Source organism: Cebus imitator, unplaced genomic scaffold, assembly GCF_001604975.1.
Source record: "Cebus imitator isolate Cc_AM_T3 unplaced genomic scaffold, Cebus_imitator-1.0 Scaffold39, whole genome shotgun sequence".
Classification (NCBI taxonomy): domain Eukaryota; kingdom Metazoa; phylum Chordata; class Mammalia; order Primates; family Cebidae; genus Cebus; species Cebus imitator.
The window spans coordinates 6,180,291-6,201,331 of NW_016107354.1; the positions used below are offsets into that span (position 1 = coordinate 6,180,291).

The window sequence follows — 21,041 nt, forward strand, 5'->3', positions numbered from 1 at the left end:
TTGAAGCATAATGAAAGAAAATGAATCATAAGATTTGTTCAGTTTGAACTGAAAACAGTTTAAAAGAGAAAAGTAATGATAGTGAACACTAAAATTTGGATACCAACTATAAAAGAAATTCAAAATGGCATAGAATTGTATAAATTGTCCTTTAATCCTTATCCAGACCAGCATCCTCACTTCATAAATTAAGAAACTACTGCTTAGATCAATTAATTAACTATTAGACACTACCTAGTATGTTAAAAGGAGTTACAATAAGAATGCACATCAATCCCAAGCCAGTATGTGTAAAGATTATCATGTTAAACATTCTGAGAGAGAGAGAGGTGAAGATTTCCAGCTAATGTTGACTGTTTGGCTAGAAAAATGTCTATTTCAGTATATATCGTTGGCTAGAACAGTGGCAATAATTAATAGATTTGTAATTTTGCATTTGAAGTAAGTACGAAAAAACTATTGTGAACCTCATGCAATTAGAGATCAGGAACTACTCTAATTCTAAAACCACACCCTGTGCAGGAAACATCAATAAAGAGGATCAAAGGGGAAAAAAGTGTTTCCTAACAAACCTAGTAATCACAGTCCAGTAGAAGAATGACAATACTCTTGTGCTCCTAGTTGAAAAGAGGGCTAAAGACATTCAGCCTGTTGTATTCAGATACAACAAAAGGAAAAAGAAAAATTGCATTGAAGGGTCCATCAAAGGCTCTTGTTGGGCTTCTGAAAAGCTCAGTGATGAAGAAAAGCCTGTATCAGACATTTTGAGGAAGGTGGAACCAAAAGGTATAGACAGTTAAAGCTTTCAGGAATTCTAACACAGGCGCATGCATGCACATCCACACACACATACAAACACACACACACACACAGACACACACACACACACACACACATATTGCAGCAGCAACTTATTTATGTCACATTTTCCGAGAGAGTGGAAAAAGAGCACAAAAATGTGTCAACATTAATTCCACTCCTGGAGAGACGCCCTAGAGAAGAAACTTGTTCACATGTGCATCAGAAGACAGGTGCAAGAATCTTCGTAACATTATTGTTTGCACTAGCAGAAAACTGGAAAAAGTCCAGTGTCCAGAAACAGTAAACAGAAGCATATACTGCTATATCGCATACCATGGAATAGTATATGGAGGATTACACAGAAGTGAAAATGAATGAAAGTTCACACAGCAAAATTGATGCTAGAATATAAGAATAAAAAGCAAGTCACAAGAGATTACAGTATGACATCATTTTTATAAAGTTTGAAAACGAGGCTTAACAATATTTAGTGACTTATTCAAAAACATTTTAAGACAAAAAAGGCAGATAATGATTAACAAAGTTCTGGCAAAAATGTACATAAAAAAACAAAGATTGGGAAGCTGAAGAAAACATAAGGAGATTCAATAGTATTAGTAATTTTCATTAAGTTGGATGCTGAGTTCACAAGTGCTTGTTTACTTTTATGGTTTATAATATACATATCAAATATTACATAATAAATAAATGTTTACATTTGCCACTTCCTTTTCCATTCATTTTTTCTTTTGATATTGCATACATATTATATAATGAGAAAGAATACAAATCCCAAAACTGTCCTCTATTATTTCCTGAGACTCCCAGAATAAATTCTGAAGAAGTCAGTCTAATGAATTTTCAATAGAAAAATGCAAAATGCTAATGATCCACTCAAACTCCACAAGCTCAAAAATTATATGAGACTATAACTTATTTCCTAAAACCATCAGAAAGCTGCATCCTCTCTCTAAACAACAAAATGCCAGAAGAGCACCTTCTAGCTTCGCAGTTCAGTAAGGGGAAAAATCAGAAACAATTGCCTGCATCTGTTTTCTACATTCAAATAAAGTTGTATCGCCATTGCTCTGAATATTCCATTGTTTCTTCACCAAAAGTATGAGTGGTCTTGGGAAACTTCAGCATTTAAATGAGTTGAAATTTCCAATTTATTTGAAATAACAATTTCTGGTGTTTTAATGAGTACTTAAAGTGTTTCTTATGCAAAACTCCAAAACCTTTCCAATTTTTCCTTTTAGTGAGAAACAATACGAGATTTAAATCTGGGATATTCTCAGTGCTTCAACAATATAACTTTCAATCAGAATAGCAGTAAAAACCTAATATCCACAAATTTTGCCTTAAAAATTATTGTGATGCTCTCACAGGGTGTGAATGTTAATTTTTGAAAATGGGCTTTTAATAGATTTTTACTTCAACAGAAACACATTGCTCTTAACTGGCTACTATCTAAAAAACTCATCCAAGACTTTACCAACCTCTCTCACTGACACCATCACATTCCACATATTTCTCAGAAGGGAAGACTGGCTTCCAGTGGGGAAACTTTAGTATCAGCTTTTCCAAATAGCCTGAAAAGAGAGTTAAACTGAATTGCTCTTCCAGAACACGAGAACATCATTGCTGCCAAATGCTAAATCCCTTAACACTATGGAACATTTCCTATGATTCTGTCTGTGGTACAGAATGAGATTCCTAGAATATTTTTCTTTTCAAAAAGCTTCTTCAAATAATAACAGCAATAGTAGTTATAATAGCAATGGTTATAATTACAGAAGCTATAATGTGTGTGTGTGTGTGTCTGTGTGTGTGTGTGAAATCCTCACAATAACCCTGCAAGATAGGTATCATTCATACAGATTTACAGATGAGGGAACTAAGGCACAAAAAGATTAATTTGTCCAAAGTCACACAACGAGGAAATAATGCTGGCTACATGTATTGAGCACCTACTTTAAACTGGCAATATTCTAAAGTCTTTAGTTGCCTTAACTAATTATTCATCTTTATGAAAATCTTGTCCTTATGATAACACTGTAAAGATACCCATTCTTTGGTTCAGAAACTGAAGCAGAGAGATCAAGGAATGTACTTTATGTCCTCTTTCTGGTAAATGCTGAACTGAAATTCAAACACGGGAAATCTAGCTCAAGAGTCTATTCAGTAGGCTATCCTGTCTCTCTAAATATTAATACTTAGATTCAAACTCAGATCTAGCTCAAAGACATGACTTTTAAAAATGAATTTCCTCCTTGTTTGAACTATACCATATTCTCCTTATACAGCAAAGGCTATCAGATGAGCAAAACACAACATATAAGCAAACTAAATATATTTCAATGAAAATATATGTAGAAATACAAATGATTATTTAGAGATGTGAATAATGATAATAATCCATCAGATATACACATAAACATATGCTCATTCTTGTGCTGGGAAACAGCTGCATAATCCATTGGAAAGCCTGTCCCACCAGGAATTCAAAGCTCAAATGCTGCTGTCCGTTCTCTACATGCACAGTAAAATAAATCCACGTACTTTCATTACCATAATAGCAGAAAGCACACAATTCCACTGGGCAAATACTCTAATTTCTGACCAATGCATGTCCTATGGAATTGTATCTAAAGCCTGCATACTATCCATTACATTTATGGCTCTATCAAAGAGAGTTCATTTATTCTAATATTTCTACCTAACTACAAGCTTTGTCACTCTCTCCTCATCACAATACTTATTACCTAAAGAATAAATTTTTAGAAAGAGTCAAGGAGTCAGGAATTTAGCTTTATTTTGTCAGACAGTTTTGTATCCCTTTCCCTGCAATCTCACATGATTCCAGAACCTAACTGAAACCAGTGCCCTCAACCTAGGATCATATACTTAGTAGTATGATACACAAGACATGATAGTGGCTGAAGCACTATTATTAAAGAGAGATTAAAACAGCTGTACATTATGCTGAAGCACTCACTCTTCCCTTTACAAACAGACGGCCCTGGATTACAAGCAGCACTTGACCATTTAAATCACGACAACAACCAGATTTAACCAGCTGGGCCATATTCTCCTAGGCAGTGCCTGTTGACCTCCTCAGTCACAGCTGCTCAAATGAAATTCTCATTAGACAACTTATTTTCAGAAGCCAAAGGACTCTCTGATTAAATATATGTATTTAGATATAGAAGTCCTTTTTAAAGTATTCATTTTCTGACAACTGTCGCTTATGTTAGAGCCCAGCTATATTGGCAACAAGATGGGTGATACAAGGATAACTAAAATTCATCATTTAATGATAGCTGAAGAATTTTAATCTTGGAAGCTTTTTAACCTGCATCTATTAATCAAAGCTTTCTTGTACACTCTACCTATCAATATAAGCAGTGTCGTAAAAGGTGGTTTCTGGCATTCAATCATTCAATCCATCTATGGATCTATCTACCTACCTACCTACATACCAATTTACCTATCTATGATACTAAATCAAAGTTAAATTTACAAAAGACAGAAACTTTGCCTATCTTCCCATAAGTCTCACTTTCAGAAGGAACATTTCGGATGTAGCACCTTTGTTCAACAGCATTTAGCAATCTAGTCAAATCACTGCTCAGAAGAGGGTATTTCTGGAAGGAATAGCAGATTAAACACTGGACAACAATTTGGTTGACCAAAGCATCTGCTTGAAGAGATTATGTTTCATCATGCAAATATTGTTTTTAAAAGGACCATAATAAACTTTTTACAGATCAGTTCTTGTAGAAATGAGGCAGGGGCATTTAGTCTGATAAAGAGTAAAAATATTCTCTGGAACAACAATAACGCAAGGAAGGTCATCATTTATTATGTCAATCACACAGGTTGACTATCAGCTAATCATGAAGTATGACCCTCAAACCAAGAAGTAGATGTGAGGGAGAGGTGGGTAATGCATTTGAAAGCTTTTAGGTGTCCGATGAGAAAATATGTCCCAAATGAGGAGATGGACCTGGAACTTTAAAGGATCAATGCCATGGAAATATTGGTGGAGCTGTTATATCTTCTTAGACCTAGTATATAATTATTTGAGAATCAAAAATCTATCCTAAACTTTTTAATAATCCTGTCTATAATTACTTCTGTTCTCCCATTATGCCATTCTATACTATTGCTCTAAGTAGATAATCAAAATTAGGATTCAAACCCAAGATACCAAACTCAAAATAAAAAACTTCTCATTGTTCCCATGACCAAAACATGTTCTTCCACTTTTTAAAAATTGTATTACCATATTCCTGTTTGCCCTGAGTTTAAAATCTCTGAGCACTAGTTGAACCATTCCTCTGTCTTGGTCTCTACCCTTAAACATCAAGTCTTAACAATTCTATCTCATACCTTTTCCATATGCATCCCCCTTCCTTCCTCATTTCTGACGCCTTAGTTCAGCAGACCCTCATTATCTCTAGCCTGAAACAATTTCCTTAACATCTCTCCCTGTTCCCATTCATCCTAAACAGTGTGGCCGGATTAACTTTCCTGAAGGAAAGCTCTAATTCATCACCTTACTGTGCTAAAAAACAGTTAGTGGTTCCTCCATCACCTTCAATATAAAGTTCAAACTCCTTAGACAAGAGTGAAAGGGCCTCCATGATCTGAAAACAACCTACTTTTTCAGTCTTATATCCTATATACATCTTTTCTTTAAGTTTAGATCCTGAACTGTTGGCTGTTTTAATGTTCTCTGCCTATTCTTTCTGCCTGAAATGTCTCTCCTCTCAATTTCTGTCTATATAAATCCTTTCATTCTCCATCTAAGACCCATTTCCCTATAGAATCTTCCAATGGCTTCCAAGGAGAAGTAATTTTTCTATCTAGTAAATTCCCATAACATTATATCTTTATAGCTCTATGGAATTTATCATATACTAGACACTGAATTAGAGTTCATTTTATATGCCTTATATCTCTTACTAGAATATCAATTATTAAAAGTTAGAGACCATTGTTTTATTCATTATGGATGTATCACATCATCTAACATAGTTCTTAACTGGTTACATAAATAGAATTCAGGGGATCTCTAAACTTTTATGGACAAATTATTTTTCACTAACCTGTATTGAAAATTTGCATTTCCTTAAATTATAGGTGCAAGTAACAAACCATACTGTATTTGTAGTTCCTATTACATTGTTACCAATAGTACCACAATTGATATTTTTATATAACATTATACTTGGAGGTATCGCGAAATATCTTTTATGTTTATCACTGCTTAAAAATTATTATACTGTTAGGCCCTCTATAAGATCTTGTTTTTAATGCATTAGTAGAATAGCATATTCTACCATATCACAAATGTTTTAAATGATTTACTGTTTAATATAATTCATTGTATCTGTAATCTCTATATTTTACCTTACAAATTTAAAATAATTTTAAGAAAAGATCTGTGGGCTTTACTAGACTATCAAAGGGATTCATGGAAAGAAAAATTAAGAATCCTTGAGTTTTAATACAATGCATTTCACAGAAGAATATGTAGAAAAATAATCACAATACTATGTAGTCCTTGAAAAATGCTGTAAAAAAGGTATACCATAAACTGTAGAATCTTTTATAAGAATGTTCATAAAAATTCATAATATTGGTGTTGAAAAAAAAGATCAAACTTCTGTCCTCTACGACACCTCTATTAAAATGACAATAGAGATTGCCGCATATCTCCAGGGATAGACAAGTTACTGTCTTCCAAAGAAGAATATTTCATATAGACAGCTACAACTGTTAGCTAGTTGGTCTTATCAACCATAATCAGGTTCCTCTTAACTTCTTTTCACTGATCTGTATTCTATCCCCAGGAAGCTAGACAGTATAAACCCAATCCCTCCTCCAAGTGACTTTACTCTTTAAAGACACCATCATATCATCTTTGATTTGCTTTTCTCTGGGATCAGTATTACTTATTCCTTCAACCATTCTCCTTATTATATAATTTCATCTCTGTGATTATTCCAATTGTTCTCTGAGAATATCCCAATGCCTTTGAGTTCCTCTTAAAGTGTGGTAATTCTGAACTCAACACAATAATTCAGAAACATTCTATTGAGCAGGGAGTTTAGTGGTACTACCACCTCTTGAATGCATCATAATGTACTTCTAGTGATGCTGAATAAAATAGCACTGGAAATATGGTGGCAATATTCATCATGCTGATCCCATTGCATTTTCTGTCACTTAACACTCATAAGGTTTTTTTGTTTGTTTGTTTTGTTTTGTTTTATCATTCATCTGGCTGTTATTTGAATTTTCTTCAGTAATTACTTGTGCAGCTGGGATTTGGGTCACAGCTTCTGAACTTGATAATAAGATCTATTAAATTTTATCGTGACAGGTTATTTTTAAGTTCATAATTTTGGTTTCTCAAAAACGTTTTGAGTTTTGTTTCCCTCATCCATTACATTCACTGTTCCAGATTTGTGAGACTGGTAAATTTGATAGCATGCTTTCAGTCATTTCATTTGCACTTAATATATTTAGATTATGAACATTAATATATACTAAAGATACCTGAATTTCTGATGTCTAAAACATATATATTGCCAAAAAAAAGATCTATAGAATATGAAAAAATTCATTACTAGTAGAAATACAGTAATAAAGAACTCTTAAAGGACTACTATCTCACTTTGTGTCTCTCGTACAAAAATCAACTGTAACATATGGTAACAAAGAGAATGAACGGAAAATTAACCATTATTTGCAAGGAAAAAATTATTTTAAATTCCCTAGTAGTCCAGAAAAAAAAATCATCACCAATCAGTGTCTTTATTTTTACATTAAAGAACCCTCCAAAGTATTTGAAAACCACTTACTTATAAAACTAAAACCATCTTTTGGTGGATCACAATTAAAAGTCATCTAGCAATCTCACTAATTCAGTATATAATTATCTGGCAATCCCCATTATTCAGAACACAGCCAAGAATACGGAAAACAAAGTCTCACAAGCCAAAAGTGTCAACATGTAGTTCATGCACTGAAGACCATATGTATTTCCCAGAATCTCTCAGCAACACCTCCAGAATATACTTGTTCATATTTCAAATACAGTCTAGAATGTCCTGATTACTTAATTTTATAATCTCTAAATAGGAGAAAATTAGAAATTATTTACAACTAAGCAAGAAATAATAGCCAGCAACCTGATATTGAAGGAGAAACCAACACATGCACCAAAAAATATATACATATATACAAATACACATACATATGTATATATCTCGAGCAGACACAAGAACTCTAAAGTTTCATAATTGCAAAGAAAAATAACCATAAAACTCCTACTAATCTCAATGATTTCTAAGGGCATCATTATATTATAGCACAATAAAATAATTGACATTTATAATATATCAGTTATATACAATATAATATATACAATAAGTCAAATTTATAGAGTTTATAGTTAATATTTATATAGTTTACAGTTAATTGAAAACATTCATTATTATAATTAATTCTCAAAATGTTTAAGTTGCCAAGTTAGTTACCAAATTTTAAATTTTGTGGCTTAAATAGATTGAAGAATTGACCCAGGGCCACATAATTGTTTGAAAGGTACTGAGGTTCCTAGTCTACTGTATTATGACCCTGGGTCATCAAAACATATATACATTTTGTGCCATATAATCTGATTAGTCAAACAGGGAAGCATGCGATATATTTTAGAAAGACTTCTACAAAAATTAATTGGAATCTTTTAAGCTTTTTAGTCCTTAAAAGGATAAAATTGTTACATGAAAAAATTCCCTAATATCAAATCCCAATTTGTCTATAATGTCACGAAACTCTCAATTTAACTTGCAATGCTAGTAATATATCCAGAGCTATTAATTACTCTATATTTTCAGGTCTAAAATCTGTACATAAAAATGAAAGTGCAACATAGTATAGCCATCACTTAGACTTGATTCATTTTGTTTAAAAATATTATTGCAGAGTCTTTTTTATTATTATTATTTCTGTTTTCTGAGACGTAGGTGAACCCGAGTGAATTATTGTACAGAGTAGAGAAGGTAGATGTGGGATGTTCCAAGAGATGTCATGTAACAAAGAAGTCACTCTTACGCCTTTAGCTTTAACAATATTTGAAGCCCTCAACTCTCCATTTTACAACGTTAGGAAATAAAATAATATATTTATAAAAATAAAGAGAAATAAATCTTTTTAATTTTGTTGTTTGTTTTTGTTTGTTTGTTTGTTTGTTTGACTCTGTTGCCCAGGCTGGAGTGCAGTGACATGATCTCAGCTCACTACAACCTCCACCTCCTGGGTTCAAGTGATTGTCCTCCCTCAGACTCCCGAGCAGCTGGGACTACAGGCACCTGCCAGCATGCCAGGCTCATTTTTGTATTTTTAGTAGAGACGAGGTTTCATCATGTTGGCCAAGCTGGTCTTGAACTCCTGACCTCAGGTGATCTGCCTGCCTCAGCCTCCCAAAATGCTGGGATTACAGGTATGAGCCACCGCACCCACCCTAATTTTGTTTTTTAAACAGTTGATATTTTTATAAAGAAATACTATCCACCAAAAGGAAATAAGGAAGAAAAAATGAAAAATAAAATTGCAATTAGGAAAAATCCCTTACTACCTTTTTCCAGAGTAAGGATTATGTTAAGTTTAAAACCTTAATTTGTTATCTTAAGAACCAAATAAAATACATAAAGTTTTAGAAAAATGAAGCTATCTGTTTAACACTCCTAATGGATCACAATCTGCCATCACCATGGTAACCTCTGAATAACTTTTTCCTAGCTGGTGCCAATTATGCACTTCTCCAGCCCTTGAAATCCCACTCTTTTTTTTTTAAAGGCCTAGAATCTTTAGGAAAAAAAAAAAAAAAGCCCAACAGTGAAGTCCACACATACCCTCTTGTTCAGTCCGAGTCATTTCCTCAAGCTTCTTCTGTTTCAGTGTGTCCACCACATCAGCAAGACTACCTTTGCGGCGTTCTGGGGTTCCAAAAGTAACACTGGTCATTATCTCGCGGTCCCGACTCCCTTCGTCAGGCTTATGTGGTGAGGTAGAGGTATTTCGGAAGGAATATAGGGAACATAACTTATTATTCTCTGATTCCTAGGAAAATAAAATAAAATGAAACCATTAGAATATAAGTTTCTTTGCATGCTACTGAAGAAAAAAATCCCAAACTCATAACAGTATATGATGCTTAGTAGACAAATAAAACATATTAATTAAAATAAAATATAAGTAACTTAGTAGGGCAAATAAAAAATATAATTCTGATGAAACAATACTGATCAAACAAATTATAATTAAACAAAACATTAAAGAAGCAATTGTCAAAGGAACTGTGAAGTTGGAGATTAAAATTGTTTAGTTTTTGAAATATAAAGCAGTATGTGTTCAAAAGCAAACATTTCAACTCCTTACTCATTTAGACCTTTCATTTAAATTAGTTCAGATTCTATGACTAATTATTAGGATTGGTAAAGTTTTTCTTTTAATTGGGCACTTTTATTAGCAACACTCTTCCCATAGCATTAAAAGACGTACATCGCAAAAACGCTATCCTTTAGTTTAGAACCAGTAGAAAAGTTAGCTTCAGTAGCCAATGTTAATTGTTCACCAGAAAATATACAAATTATCTAAATCAGTGCCAGAAAGTTAGCCAACCTGAATTTTTTGTGTGCTGGGGTTGAGAGAAAACTTTTCGTTTTGGATTTTCCAGCTATATATCTGTCCAAAGTTACAGAAGTCTGTTTATATTCCTTACCCTTACCACTGATACTTCAGCACATTTTTCATGTGGCATTTAAAAATGTCTTTTTTTTTTTTAACAAAAGGACAAGTTTATCCTCAGATAAGAAGTAATTTAAAAAAAAAAAAAAGGACAGGCTTATTACAGAAATATTTGTGCAGGAATTACTTCATAGTATAGAGAAGTTAGCTAACTGCTAAAAGGGTTAGATGAATCAGCTGAAAAGGAAAAGCAAATCGTAGGTAAAAAATAAACCCCTAAAATTTATAGAAATAAAATATTTTTATTTGGCTCTAAATTGGAACTGAGGGTTGGACATAGCTATTATTTGGAAATAGCCCTTCAGCAGCCTTGCATTCACCTTTTATCTGTTTGTGCAAGGGTATTCTCTCCCCTATATTTATTTTTTTTTAAGTGCGTAAGGTAAATCAGCCAGTCTTTGTGATCATCAACAGACTCCTGAAAATCCTAATTGCTCTTCTATCTCTTTCCTTCACAAGGAAGCCCAGAAAGAGTCAAGAACTAGAGGACAAGCATGAAGAAAAAGTTACACAGTTAATAACTAATAGGAAAAGGGGAGAAAAGGAAAATAATATCTAGAGCAGTAAATTTCTACATATATTAAATGGCATAATAATTATACTCTACAAATGCTAGGTATTTAGGATTATTGCCATGTATATAAGATGGGATAAAATGTATTTTCAGGGTTATAGAAAGCACATAATGAGATAACATTTGTAAAACACGTAGGCACAGTGCTGGGCTCACAATACTGAAATGATGTTTAATAACTGATAGGTACTATTTTCCTGAAGGAAGGAGAAGATCTAGGAATGGGACCAAAGAGATTTTTCTTCATTCTGAACCTGAGGAATTGTGAAGTAAAAAAATGTTCACAAGTCTTGAACTAAGTTAAATATTGTGAAAAATCTGAATATATTAAAAACCTTTGAGTTGTACACATTAAATGGGTAAATTGTATGTAATATTTATTATATCTTAATTAAGCTGAACCTTTTGATTAAGAGCTAAATCTTATTTTTTTTTCTGCATACTCATTGCTAGTACAATGCCCAGAACAGAGCAGCTCAACTTATTTGTGCTGAAATAAACAGAAAAGGATAAAATAAATGGGGCAAGGCAGGGAACAGAGCTCCTCTTTACCTTTCTTCTAGATCCCTTCCTTCATCCAGGAAAGATGTTTTATCTCACTTAATATTTACAAGAATTCTGTGAAGTGATGCAGAGGAACCCCTTCTTTTAGATGCCAGTCATGGCTAGTACATGGCTCCTTGGAATGGCCAGTTCATTCTCCACTTGTGCAAATAAAATGCAGAGACATCTATGTCAAAGCCATTTAGACTCCTAATAAAGTCCATATTAGACATCTGACCAAGGCATTTATGAATTAATAATCACCATTTGATCAATCATACTTCAGATGCTTTTGTTTCAAACCCAAATTATTGTCACATTATACCCGCCCCCCCCCCAAAAAAAGACACCTCTGACTCAACCTAAGGGATTAAAGAACAAGTCAAAACAGTAATATGTGGAAGTCGTTACCTACAAATGACTCAGTATTGACTATAATAAAGGAGTTTTTCCCATCACTGCCAAACTGAAATTGAAAGATGTTAAGAGAGGCTCTCCAGCCTGAGTAACAACTTTAGATTGTCCTGAGAGCATTTAGGCTCCAAAGAGTACCACTTTTTCCTATCAGGACTAATTCCAAACAGTCTTATTTACTCATTGCTGTGTGCTTGTTGGACTATGTTCCTTGTTCTTTACTCATGGGAATGTGGTCACTGCCATTCTGCACCACAGACAATAACCATGGGTTCCTTATTACAATGATAACACACACTGTTCTCAGCCCGGTAATCTGTGCAAAGTGGCTCAACACTACCAAACAGCAGAGAACAAGAGGCTAGAGAGTCATGATTTCCCCCCGAAAGCCACAAGAACTACTTACAATATGTCACCAAAGTATAAAAATAGGCACTAAATAAAAACAAATGGCTTAAGTTGTGTAAGTCATGTTATACCATTCTAACAACAGCAGAAAGGGGCAAAATTTGCCATTTCCAGCCATCCCTTTTTAGCTTTCTAAAACTTAAGAAATACTAACCTTTCATAAATGTTAGTCTGTAAGCAATTCATCTGGGTAAAAGGAACACATAAATTAATAAACTTATAATAGCTTACTGTCTAATATGAAGTCAATAATGCCAAGTTTAAAAAAGAATCTTGACACAAAGAATCTCTATTTTTTTAAGAAGGCTATATAATTTTGAAGTAAATTTTATTAAGAAAAAACACCCAGATTACTTTGTAATTTCTTAAGAACAAAACAGGTCCAACGACACACCAACTGAGACAAAATATCTGATACAGTTTGGATTTGTGTCACCACCCAAATCTCATGTTGAATTGTAATTCCCAGTGTTGGAGGAGAGGCTTGGTGGGAGGTAACTGAATCACGGCAGCAGAATTTCCCCTTGCTTATGATAGCAAATGAGTTTTCAGAACATCTGATTGTTCAAAAGTGTGTAGCAACTTCCCATTCTCTCTCTTTCTCCTGCTCCAGCCGTGTAAAATGTGCCTGCTACCCCTTCACTTTCCGCCATGATTGTAAATTTCCTGAGGCCTCCCCAACCATGCTTCCTGTATAGCCTGAAGAACTGTGAGCTATTAAACCACTTTTCTTTATAAATTATCCAGTCTCAAGTATTTCTTTAGAGCAGTGTGGGAATAGCCTAAACCAATGTCCAATGGTATCTACCAAGTCTTAATGCATGTCATTGCAGCACTGCTGTGAAGAGACTTAAGATAATATTTCCCTAAAGCAGAGGTTCTCAAGCTTCAATGTGTAGAATTATCTGGCAAGTGTGTTAAAATGCAGATTCCTTCACCCCATACAACCTTCCAAAATGAAGGGGCCAAGGAATACGAATATTGATGAACATCCCAAGTGATTCTGATGCACAGTTCCTGACCCCACTTTAAGAAATACTGCTCCCTAAAGGACAATGAAATAAGTATGTTTTGCCTTAATATTATAATGTGAATATAATGGTATAAAAAATTTTAAAGCTGGTTGTGATTCTTACTTCTTTTGATCTTTCTTTTGGAAACCAACAAACATGAAAAAAAGCTCATCATCACTGGTCATTAGAGAAATGCAAATCAAAACCACAATGAGATACCATCTCACACCAGTTAGAATGGCAGTCATTGAAAAGTCAGGAAACAACAGATGCTGGAGAGGATGTGGAGAAACAGGAACACTTTTACACTGTTGGTGAGAGTGTAAATTAGTTCAACCATTGTGGAAGACAGTGTGGTGATTCCTCAGGATCTAGAACTAGAAATACCATTTGACCCAGCAAGCCCATTACTGAGTATATACCCAAAGGATTATAAATCATTCTGCTCTAAAGACCCATGCACACATATGTTTATTGCAGCACTGTTCACAATAGCAAAGACTTGGAAACAACCCAAATGCCCAACAATGATGGACTGGATAAAGAAAATCTGGCACATATACACCATGGAATACTATGCAGCCATAAAAAAAGAATGAGTTCATGTTCATTGCAGGGACATGGATGAAGCTGGAAACCATCATTCTCAGCAAAGCAACACAGGAATAGAAAACCAAACACTGTGTGTTCTCACTTGTAAGTGAGAGTTGAACAATGAGAAGACATGTACACAAGGAGGGGACCATCACACACCAGGGGCCTGTCAAGAGGTGGAGGACTAGGGGAGGGATTGCATTAGGAGAAATAACTAAGATAGATGACCTAAGGTTGATGGGTACAACAAACCACCATAGCAAGTGCATACCTATGTAACAAACCTGCATGTTCTACACACATATCTCAGATCTTAATGTATAATTATTTTTTTAAAATCTTTTAAAAAAAGAGAAACAACCACTATATAAATGACAAAACACATGAACATCACAAAAAGAAGAACATGTGGGCACTGTATTAGTAAGCATTAGTTTATTCAAATGAAATTTACTACAAATTTCTTTTCTTTCAACCCCTTCAGCAGCCTACCAAACCTAACAGTGAAGAAAATTTTCAAAACATGATTTAAAAGGATCCCAGTCTCAATGCGAGGAAAAAAGCCATGTTGATTCAGATAATCTAAAGAGCATTTCACTGGAAATCAATTAAAGACAGTATGTAAAATATATGTAGATGATTGGAGAAGCACATGGTAGTATTATTTCCAATGCAAGGGAAAAAAACATGTTGATTCAGATAATCTAAAGAGCATTTCACTGGAAATCAACTAAACACAGTATATAAAATATATTAGATGATTGAAAACGCACACAGTAGTATCAAAAAATACTTATTAAACAAAGTTTCTAGGGAAGAAAAAACAATTTTCACAAATCGAGAATTTTAATTAAGATGTTTTCCAGTGTTTGAAGAGATAAAGTAAATATTAAAAACAAAAAATATTAAATATTGTTCATATGTTTCAGAAGTTATTATTCAAAACTGATTGTTCAGCAATGGCATTCAAATGGCTTTAAATTTAAGTAGGCTTTTCATGGTATTGGGTATATCAAACTTACTCAAATCTTTGGGCATTTGTGTGCCTTGTTCCTTTCCCCTGGAATGCCCTATATCTTCCTTAACTTTGAACCCAACCCACTCTTCAAAATGCAGATCAAACTCCATTTCATCCTTGAAGCACCCCTTACTATACAGGACCTCACTATCATGCTAACCTCCAAACTACACATCAAAGCACTTAATCATAACCATATAATTTATCATTTAATAATATACTAGAATAAAAATATTCACCACTCTTTTGCATGTAATTGTCATATTTGTAACTAAAGTTTAACTCTTAAAGGATTTCATGACTTCATGCTTCTTCTATAGGCTTCCAGAGCATACAACAAAATTAAGTAAGTGTGGACTAACAAACTTGAAACAACCACTCATCAAATCTGTCAAAAATAATTTGAAGGCTGGCACAGTGACTCACACCTGTAATCCCAGCACGTTGGGAAGTCAAGGCAGGAGGATCACTTGAACCTAGGAGTTTGAAACCAGCCTAAGCAACTTAGTGAGACCCCATCCCTACAAATAATTTAAAAATTAGCTAGGTGTGGTAGTAGTGCACACTTGTGGCCCCAGCTACTTGGGAGGGTGAGGGGAGAGAATTGCTTGAACCTAGGAGGTCAAGGCCACAGTAAGCTGTGATTGCTCCACTGCACTCCAGCCTGGGCAACAGAGCCAGATTCTCTCAAAAAAAAAAAAATCAAACATTAGGCTAAGGGTAAATATTTGCTCCAACAATGACAGGATTGCTTAGGCAAAACATTTAGAACTGAGATACTAAAACATGAGGAATTGATGATATATCTACACAGTGGAATTCCACACAGCCATTAAAGTAAACATATCTATTGAACACACTGTGGTTTATAGTGATTAATAACTATAGGCAACCTAGTTATTCTAACTGTAGGAATTATTTTAGGGCATTATGATTTTATCCACATAATGGAATAATTTGAACCTACTGAAAATCATATTTTTGCAGAAAATTTAATGAAATGTTGAAATATTCATAATGTATTATTAGTAAAAAGTATATTAATCAAATTAATATACTTTTTATTTTAATTTTTTGTATATATATAATAGTTGTATATATGTATGAGGTACATGTGATATTTTGATACAAGCATACAATGTGCAATGATCAAATCTGGAGAACTAAAATATCCATCAACTTCATCAGCAGATAAGTGAATTTTTAAAATGTAGTGTATATACACAATGGAATATTATTCTATCATAAAAAAGAATAAAATTATGTTATTTGCAACAACATGGATAGAATTGGAGGACATCATGTTAAGTGAAATCAGCCAGGTACAGGAAGACAAATGTCACATGTTCTCACTCATTTGTGAGAATAAAACAGTGGTTACCAGAAGCCAGGAAGGCTAGTGGTGGAGGGGAATAAAGAGGAGTTTGTTGATGAGTATGAAAATATAGTTAGACAGAAGGAATAAGATCTACTATCTGCTAGCACATTATACATTGTTAAAAAAATTATGTATAGAAGAAAAGAGATCATAATACACAATAAAATGCTAATGGTCCTCTGAGTATTGGGATAATAGATAATTTTATTTTCTTTTTGAAGTCCTCTATATTTTGTAAATACCCTATCACAAATAACACTTTTAATCAGAAAATCAATTTCATCTTCAATTTAAATATAAGTATCAAAGAAGTCATAGGAATAATTTATCCACAAGGAAGGACGTATTAAATTAAAAGAGGATATACTGTAGTATTTAGAGTTTAGCACCAATAATTTATATGTGTGCATAAGTGTAAAAGAGTAAAGATTTGCTCCAACACACACAAATTGGAAAGATATATCAAAATATTTATAGTGATTCCTAAAAGGTGCTAAGACTGTTGGTAATTTTCATTTCCTTTTTGCTTATCTGTGTTTTCTAATTCATCTTCCATAAACATATTACTCACGTAGTAAAGAAAAACAAAAGTTATTTTATACATAGATGCATAGGGGAGAAACAGAATAGTAATTTAAAAGAATGGAGTTTGGCCTTCTTGAAGATGTCAAGAGAGTGAATATATTATAGTTTCCCTGCATCAAACTCAGAAAAAACAAACAAGCTTTCTTTCCTTGGCATTTCTACAGTTGAAGGATCTCAAATATTATTTCTAATAAATCTAATTATTAAAAAATTAATCTTCATGTAAGCTAAAATCTAGAGATTTATTGCTATGGTTTGAATGTATGTCCCACCATAATTCACAAATCAAAGACTAAGACTTAATCACTTTAGGAGGTGATTAAGTTATGATGACTTCACCCTCATGAATGGGATTAGCAATCTTATGCAAGTGCTGAAAGCAGTTAGGTCCTTTTTGCTCTTTCACCCTTCCACCTCATGTGGACACAGTTTGTTGATCCTGTCTAGGTATGTAGCAACAAGGTGTCGTCTTGGAAGCAGAGACCTGGCTTTCACCAGACAGCAATCTGCTGGAGCCTTGATCTTAGACTTCCCAGCCTCCAGGACTGTGAGAAATAAATGTGTATTATTTATGAATTACCCAATCAACTATATTTTGTTCTTAGCAGCAATAGTGGACTAAGACACTAATTACAACACATTTTTCCCTTTTTTTCTCAAATGATACATATCAATCTATTTCCTCTTCCATGTGAGAGTTGTTCAAATATCTTAAAGAAGATATCAAATTCTGTTTCTAGGTAAAACTCCAGCACTTTCTAAACCCATTTCTCATTTGCAATGATTTCCAGACCCTTCATCACCCTCCTCTGATGTATTTGTCTCTAAATGTCATTCTAAAAATATGTCACCAACAACTAAATACCAAGTTCTACATCTTCCCTTTCAGCAGGAAAAAAGAAAACAATACTCAGCAAGATCGTTTCCTCCATGTCACATGGGTAGGACCAATAGAGCTAAAATCTAAGTGCAGGTTTTCTGACACCAAATCCAATGTTTTTTCTATTCCATAGGCCTATAGTTTTTTTTTTAAGTCACTCTCAACAGTAGAAGATGTCACAATGCCAATCATGACACTACCTTCTAAATCTTGTTTCCATCCATTTCCAGAAAGGAGATTTATCTACATTTGAGGCAAAAATTACACTTTACTATTCACCTTAATCCAAGAATTATCAAGAAGTAACTTGTATTATTTATGTATTGCTGTATAAGAAATAATCTCAAAACAAAGTGCTTAAAACAATAATCATTTATTATTATTATTGAGAGAGAGAGTCTCGCTTCATTGCCAGGCGCCAGGCTGGAGTGCAGGGGTGCAATCTCAGCTCACTGCATCCTCCGCCTCCCGGGTTCAAGCAATTCTTCTGCTTCAGCCTCCCGAGTAGCTGGGGCTACTGGCGTGCGCCGCCACACCCAGCTAATTTTTGTATTTTTAGTAGAGGCGGGGTTTCACCATGTTGGTCAGTATGGTCTCCATCTCTCGACCTCGTGATCCACCCACCTCGGCCTCTCAAAGTGCTGGGATTACAGACTGAGCCACCACATCCAGCCTCATTTATTACTCTTAATGGTATCTGTAGGTCAGGAATTTGGGAGCATCTGGGCCGGGTGGTTCTGTCCCAGAGTCTCCCATGAGGTTACAATTAACTGAGTGGCTAAGGCTAAAGTCATCTCAAAGGCTTCTTTACTCACACATAAGGTACTTGGGTTGGGAACATTTTAAAAGCTCTGGGCTGGAATAACTAGGGTTTCTTGGACATCTTCCTCTATCTCTACGTGACCTCTCTGCATGGTCTCTTCTCTCCAGCATGTTAGTTTCAGAATAGCTAAACTTCGTTCTTATGTGATGTATCAGAGATCCAAAGGTGCATGTCCCAGAGACAGCAAGATGAAAGCTCTACCACTGTTTCTAACTCAGCCTGAGAAATCACGCTGTATATAACTGTCACTGCATTCTATTCAATAGTGAGTCACCAAGCCTTGCCGATAGTCAAGGGAATGGGAATTAGACTCTGCCTTTTTATAGGATAGAGTTATGATTATATCCTCAAATAGTTGCTACGAGAAATGAATCATGTATAAAGCACTTAGTATAATGCCTAGCATATAAGTACTCAATAAATGATAGCTACTCTTATTATTAAATACAAATGTCCTTTGTCCAATTACACTTTGTTTCAGTTTTTGATATTGAAAATACAGTCATGATAACCACTGGCACCATTTTTAAGTTTTTATACATACTTTTTCATCTAAGTAGAATAATAAACACTAAACTACATTACTTTCTTCATTATCAATGTTCTTCTCAAACTAATTTCATTGAGATCTGGCTTCTCACAAAGCTACAGGAACTTTAGCATTTATAATTTGCTTTTTCTAGAAATACTATCAATTCTTATTTATCCTATCTGCATATGGATTCTCTCCACTGTGTCCAGGAGCAGCTACAGTACACGACCACTCTGATTCAGCTGGATTGCCAAACCACACCTAGACAAGGAATGTGGATGAGCAGCCATACTGCAAGCACAGGAGAGCAGCGGGCTGGGGTTGCAAAAGTCAGATCAGATGTCAGGGATTAAGAGTCAGAAAGCATAGATCAGGAGTTGAGTCTTGCCTATATAATGAAATTTAAACCCACGTACAGGTGGAAGTCACTGCAGTTGGAAGAAATGACTTGGAAATGGTATAAGTAGCTGTAAGAATCAACTATCCTACCTGCTGCCCAGTCTAATTGCAGGAACAGATTATTCACTTATACCCTTTCCTGTACCCAGTAGCAAGAATGAATTAAATGTATTCATTCTTATTGCATCGTATGTTGTCAGTTTTGTTTTGTTTTTCGTTTTAGTTGTAGCCTCTCCAGTTACAGTCTTATCCTCAACCGAGTATGCCCTCCCTATAGATAAGGTTTATGGACATATGCGATCTTAGATTTGCCCCAGGTTTCTGACAGTTCTCAATCTACAACAAACTTCTCTTTCCTTAGACCCTACCCAAAATCAATAAAAGAAAGCCCAAACCCTAAAATAGGTTCAATCTAACACTCTCTTACTAAGACACTCTATAGTTCACTATGGCATATATTCTCCCTCAACAAAAATGAGTAATACACTTAATTTGTTCAGCTACAGATATGTTTTTTGACTGGAAGGAATTAAGGGGCTACAATTTATGTAAAGAAGTTAAAAACAACAGCAAAAATAACCAAAAGTCATTTATGTTTTAAATTACCATGGACTGGCAACTCAACCACATTAGCGATCAATCTTCCCTGCCAGGTCACATGGCTCCCACCACTATACCCCATCCGTCCTTGGTATGCAGTGCATTTATACATTTAAAGTTTCAATTAAATGTCCAAATTATGTTATATAAGTTACATATATACATATATGTTTAATGTATTATATTAACTTATACCATAGACAATATATATAACTTTTTTTCTGATTCTCCACTTTAAACAACCTTTTTTTTTTTTTTTGATGATCCAAAAACTACTTGCCAACTGTGCTATATAAGACACCTTCTACTACAGTGTTATTGATTGCCAGAAAAGATTTAGGTTCCAATAACTTCTTGTTAACAAAGGAAATCTAACCTTTTTAATATGCTGAAGACTAAATTGCAAACATTTATAGGTTCTTTCTCAGACGAAAAAAGTGTGTTTTTCTCTAATGTGACATAATACTCTAATGAAAATAATTAGGTTAAAGAAGCATATATAAATTAAAATGCTCTATTTGGTTCTAATTGCCAACAGATTATTTATGACAAAACTATCATTTTTTGAATAATAGTGAAACAAAGTATATTCTTTTTTATTTTATTAAAACTGATGTTTGCTAGTATATTAGATTTATATAACATTCTCAAAAT

At 34.2% G+C, this 21,041-nt stretch overlaps 1 protein-coding gene across 20 annotated transcripts in view; it reads right to left on the bottom strand.

Annotated features, from left to right (window-relative positions):
* SOX6 (SRY-box transcription factor 6) overlaps positions 1-21,041 on the bottom strand; it is a 669,339-nt gene that overhangs the window by 358,856 nt on the left and 289,442 nt on the right. For all 20 annotated transcript variants that reach the window (XM_017525615.2, XM_017525632.2, XM_017525619.2 and 17 more), the window contains one exon: positions 9,732-9,939. In XM_017525615.2, the coding sequence (XP_017381104.1) occupies positions 9,732-9,939 (208 nt within the window). The remainder of the gene's footprint in view (positions 1-9,731; positions 9,940-21,041) is intronic.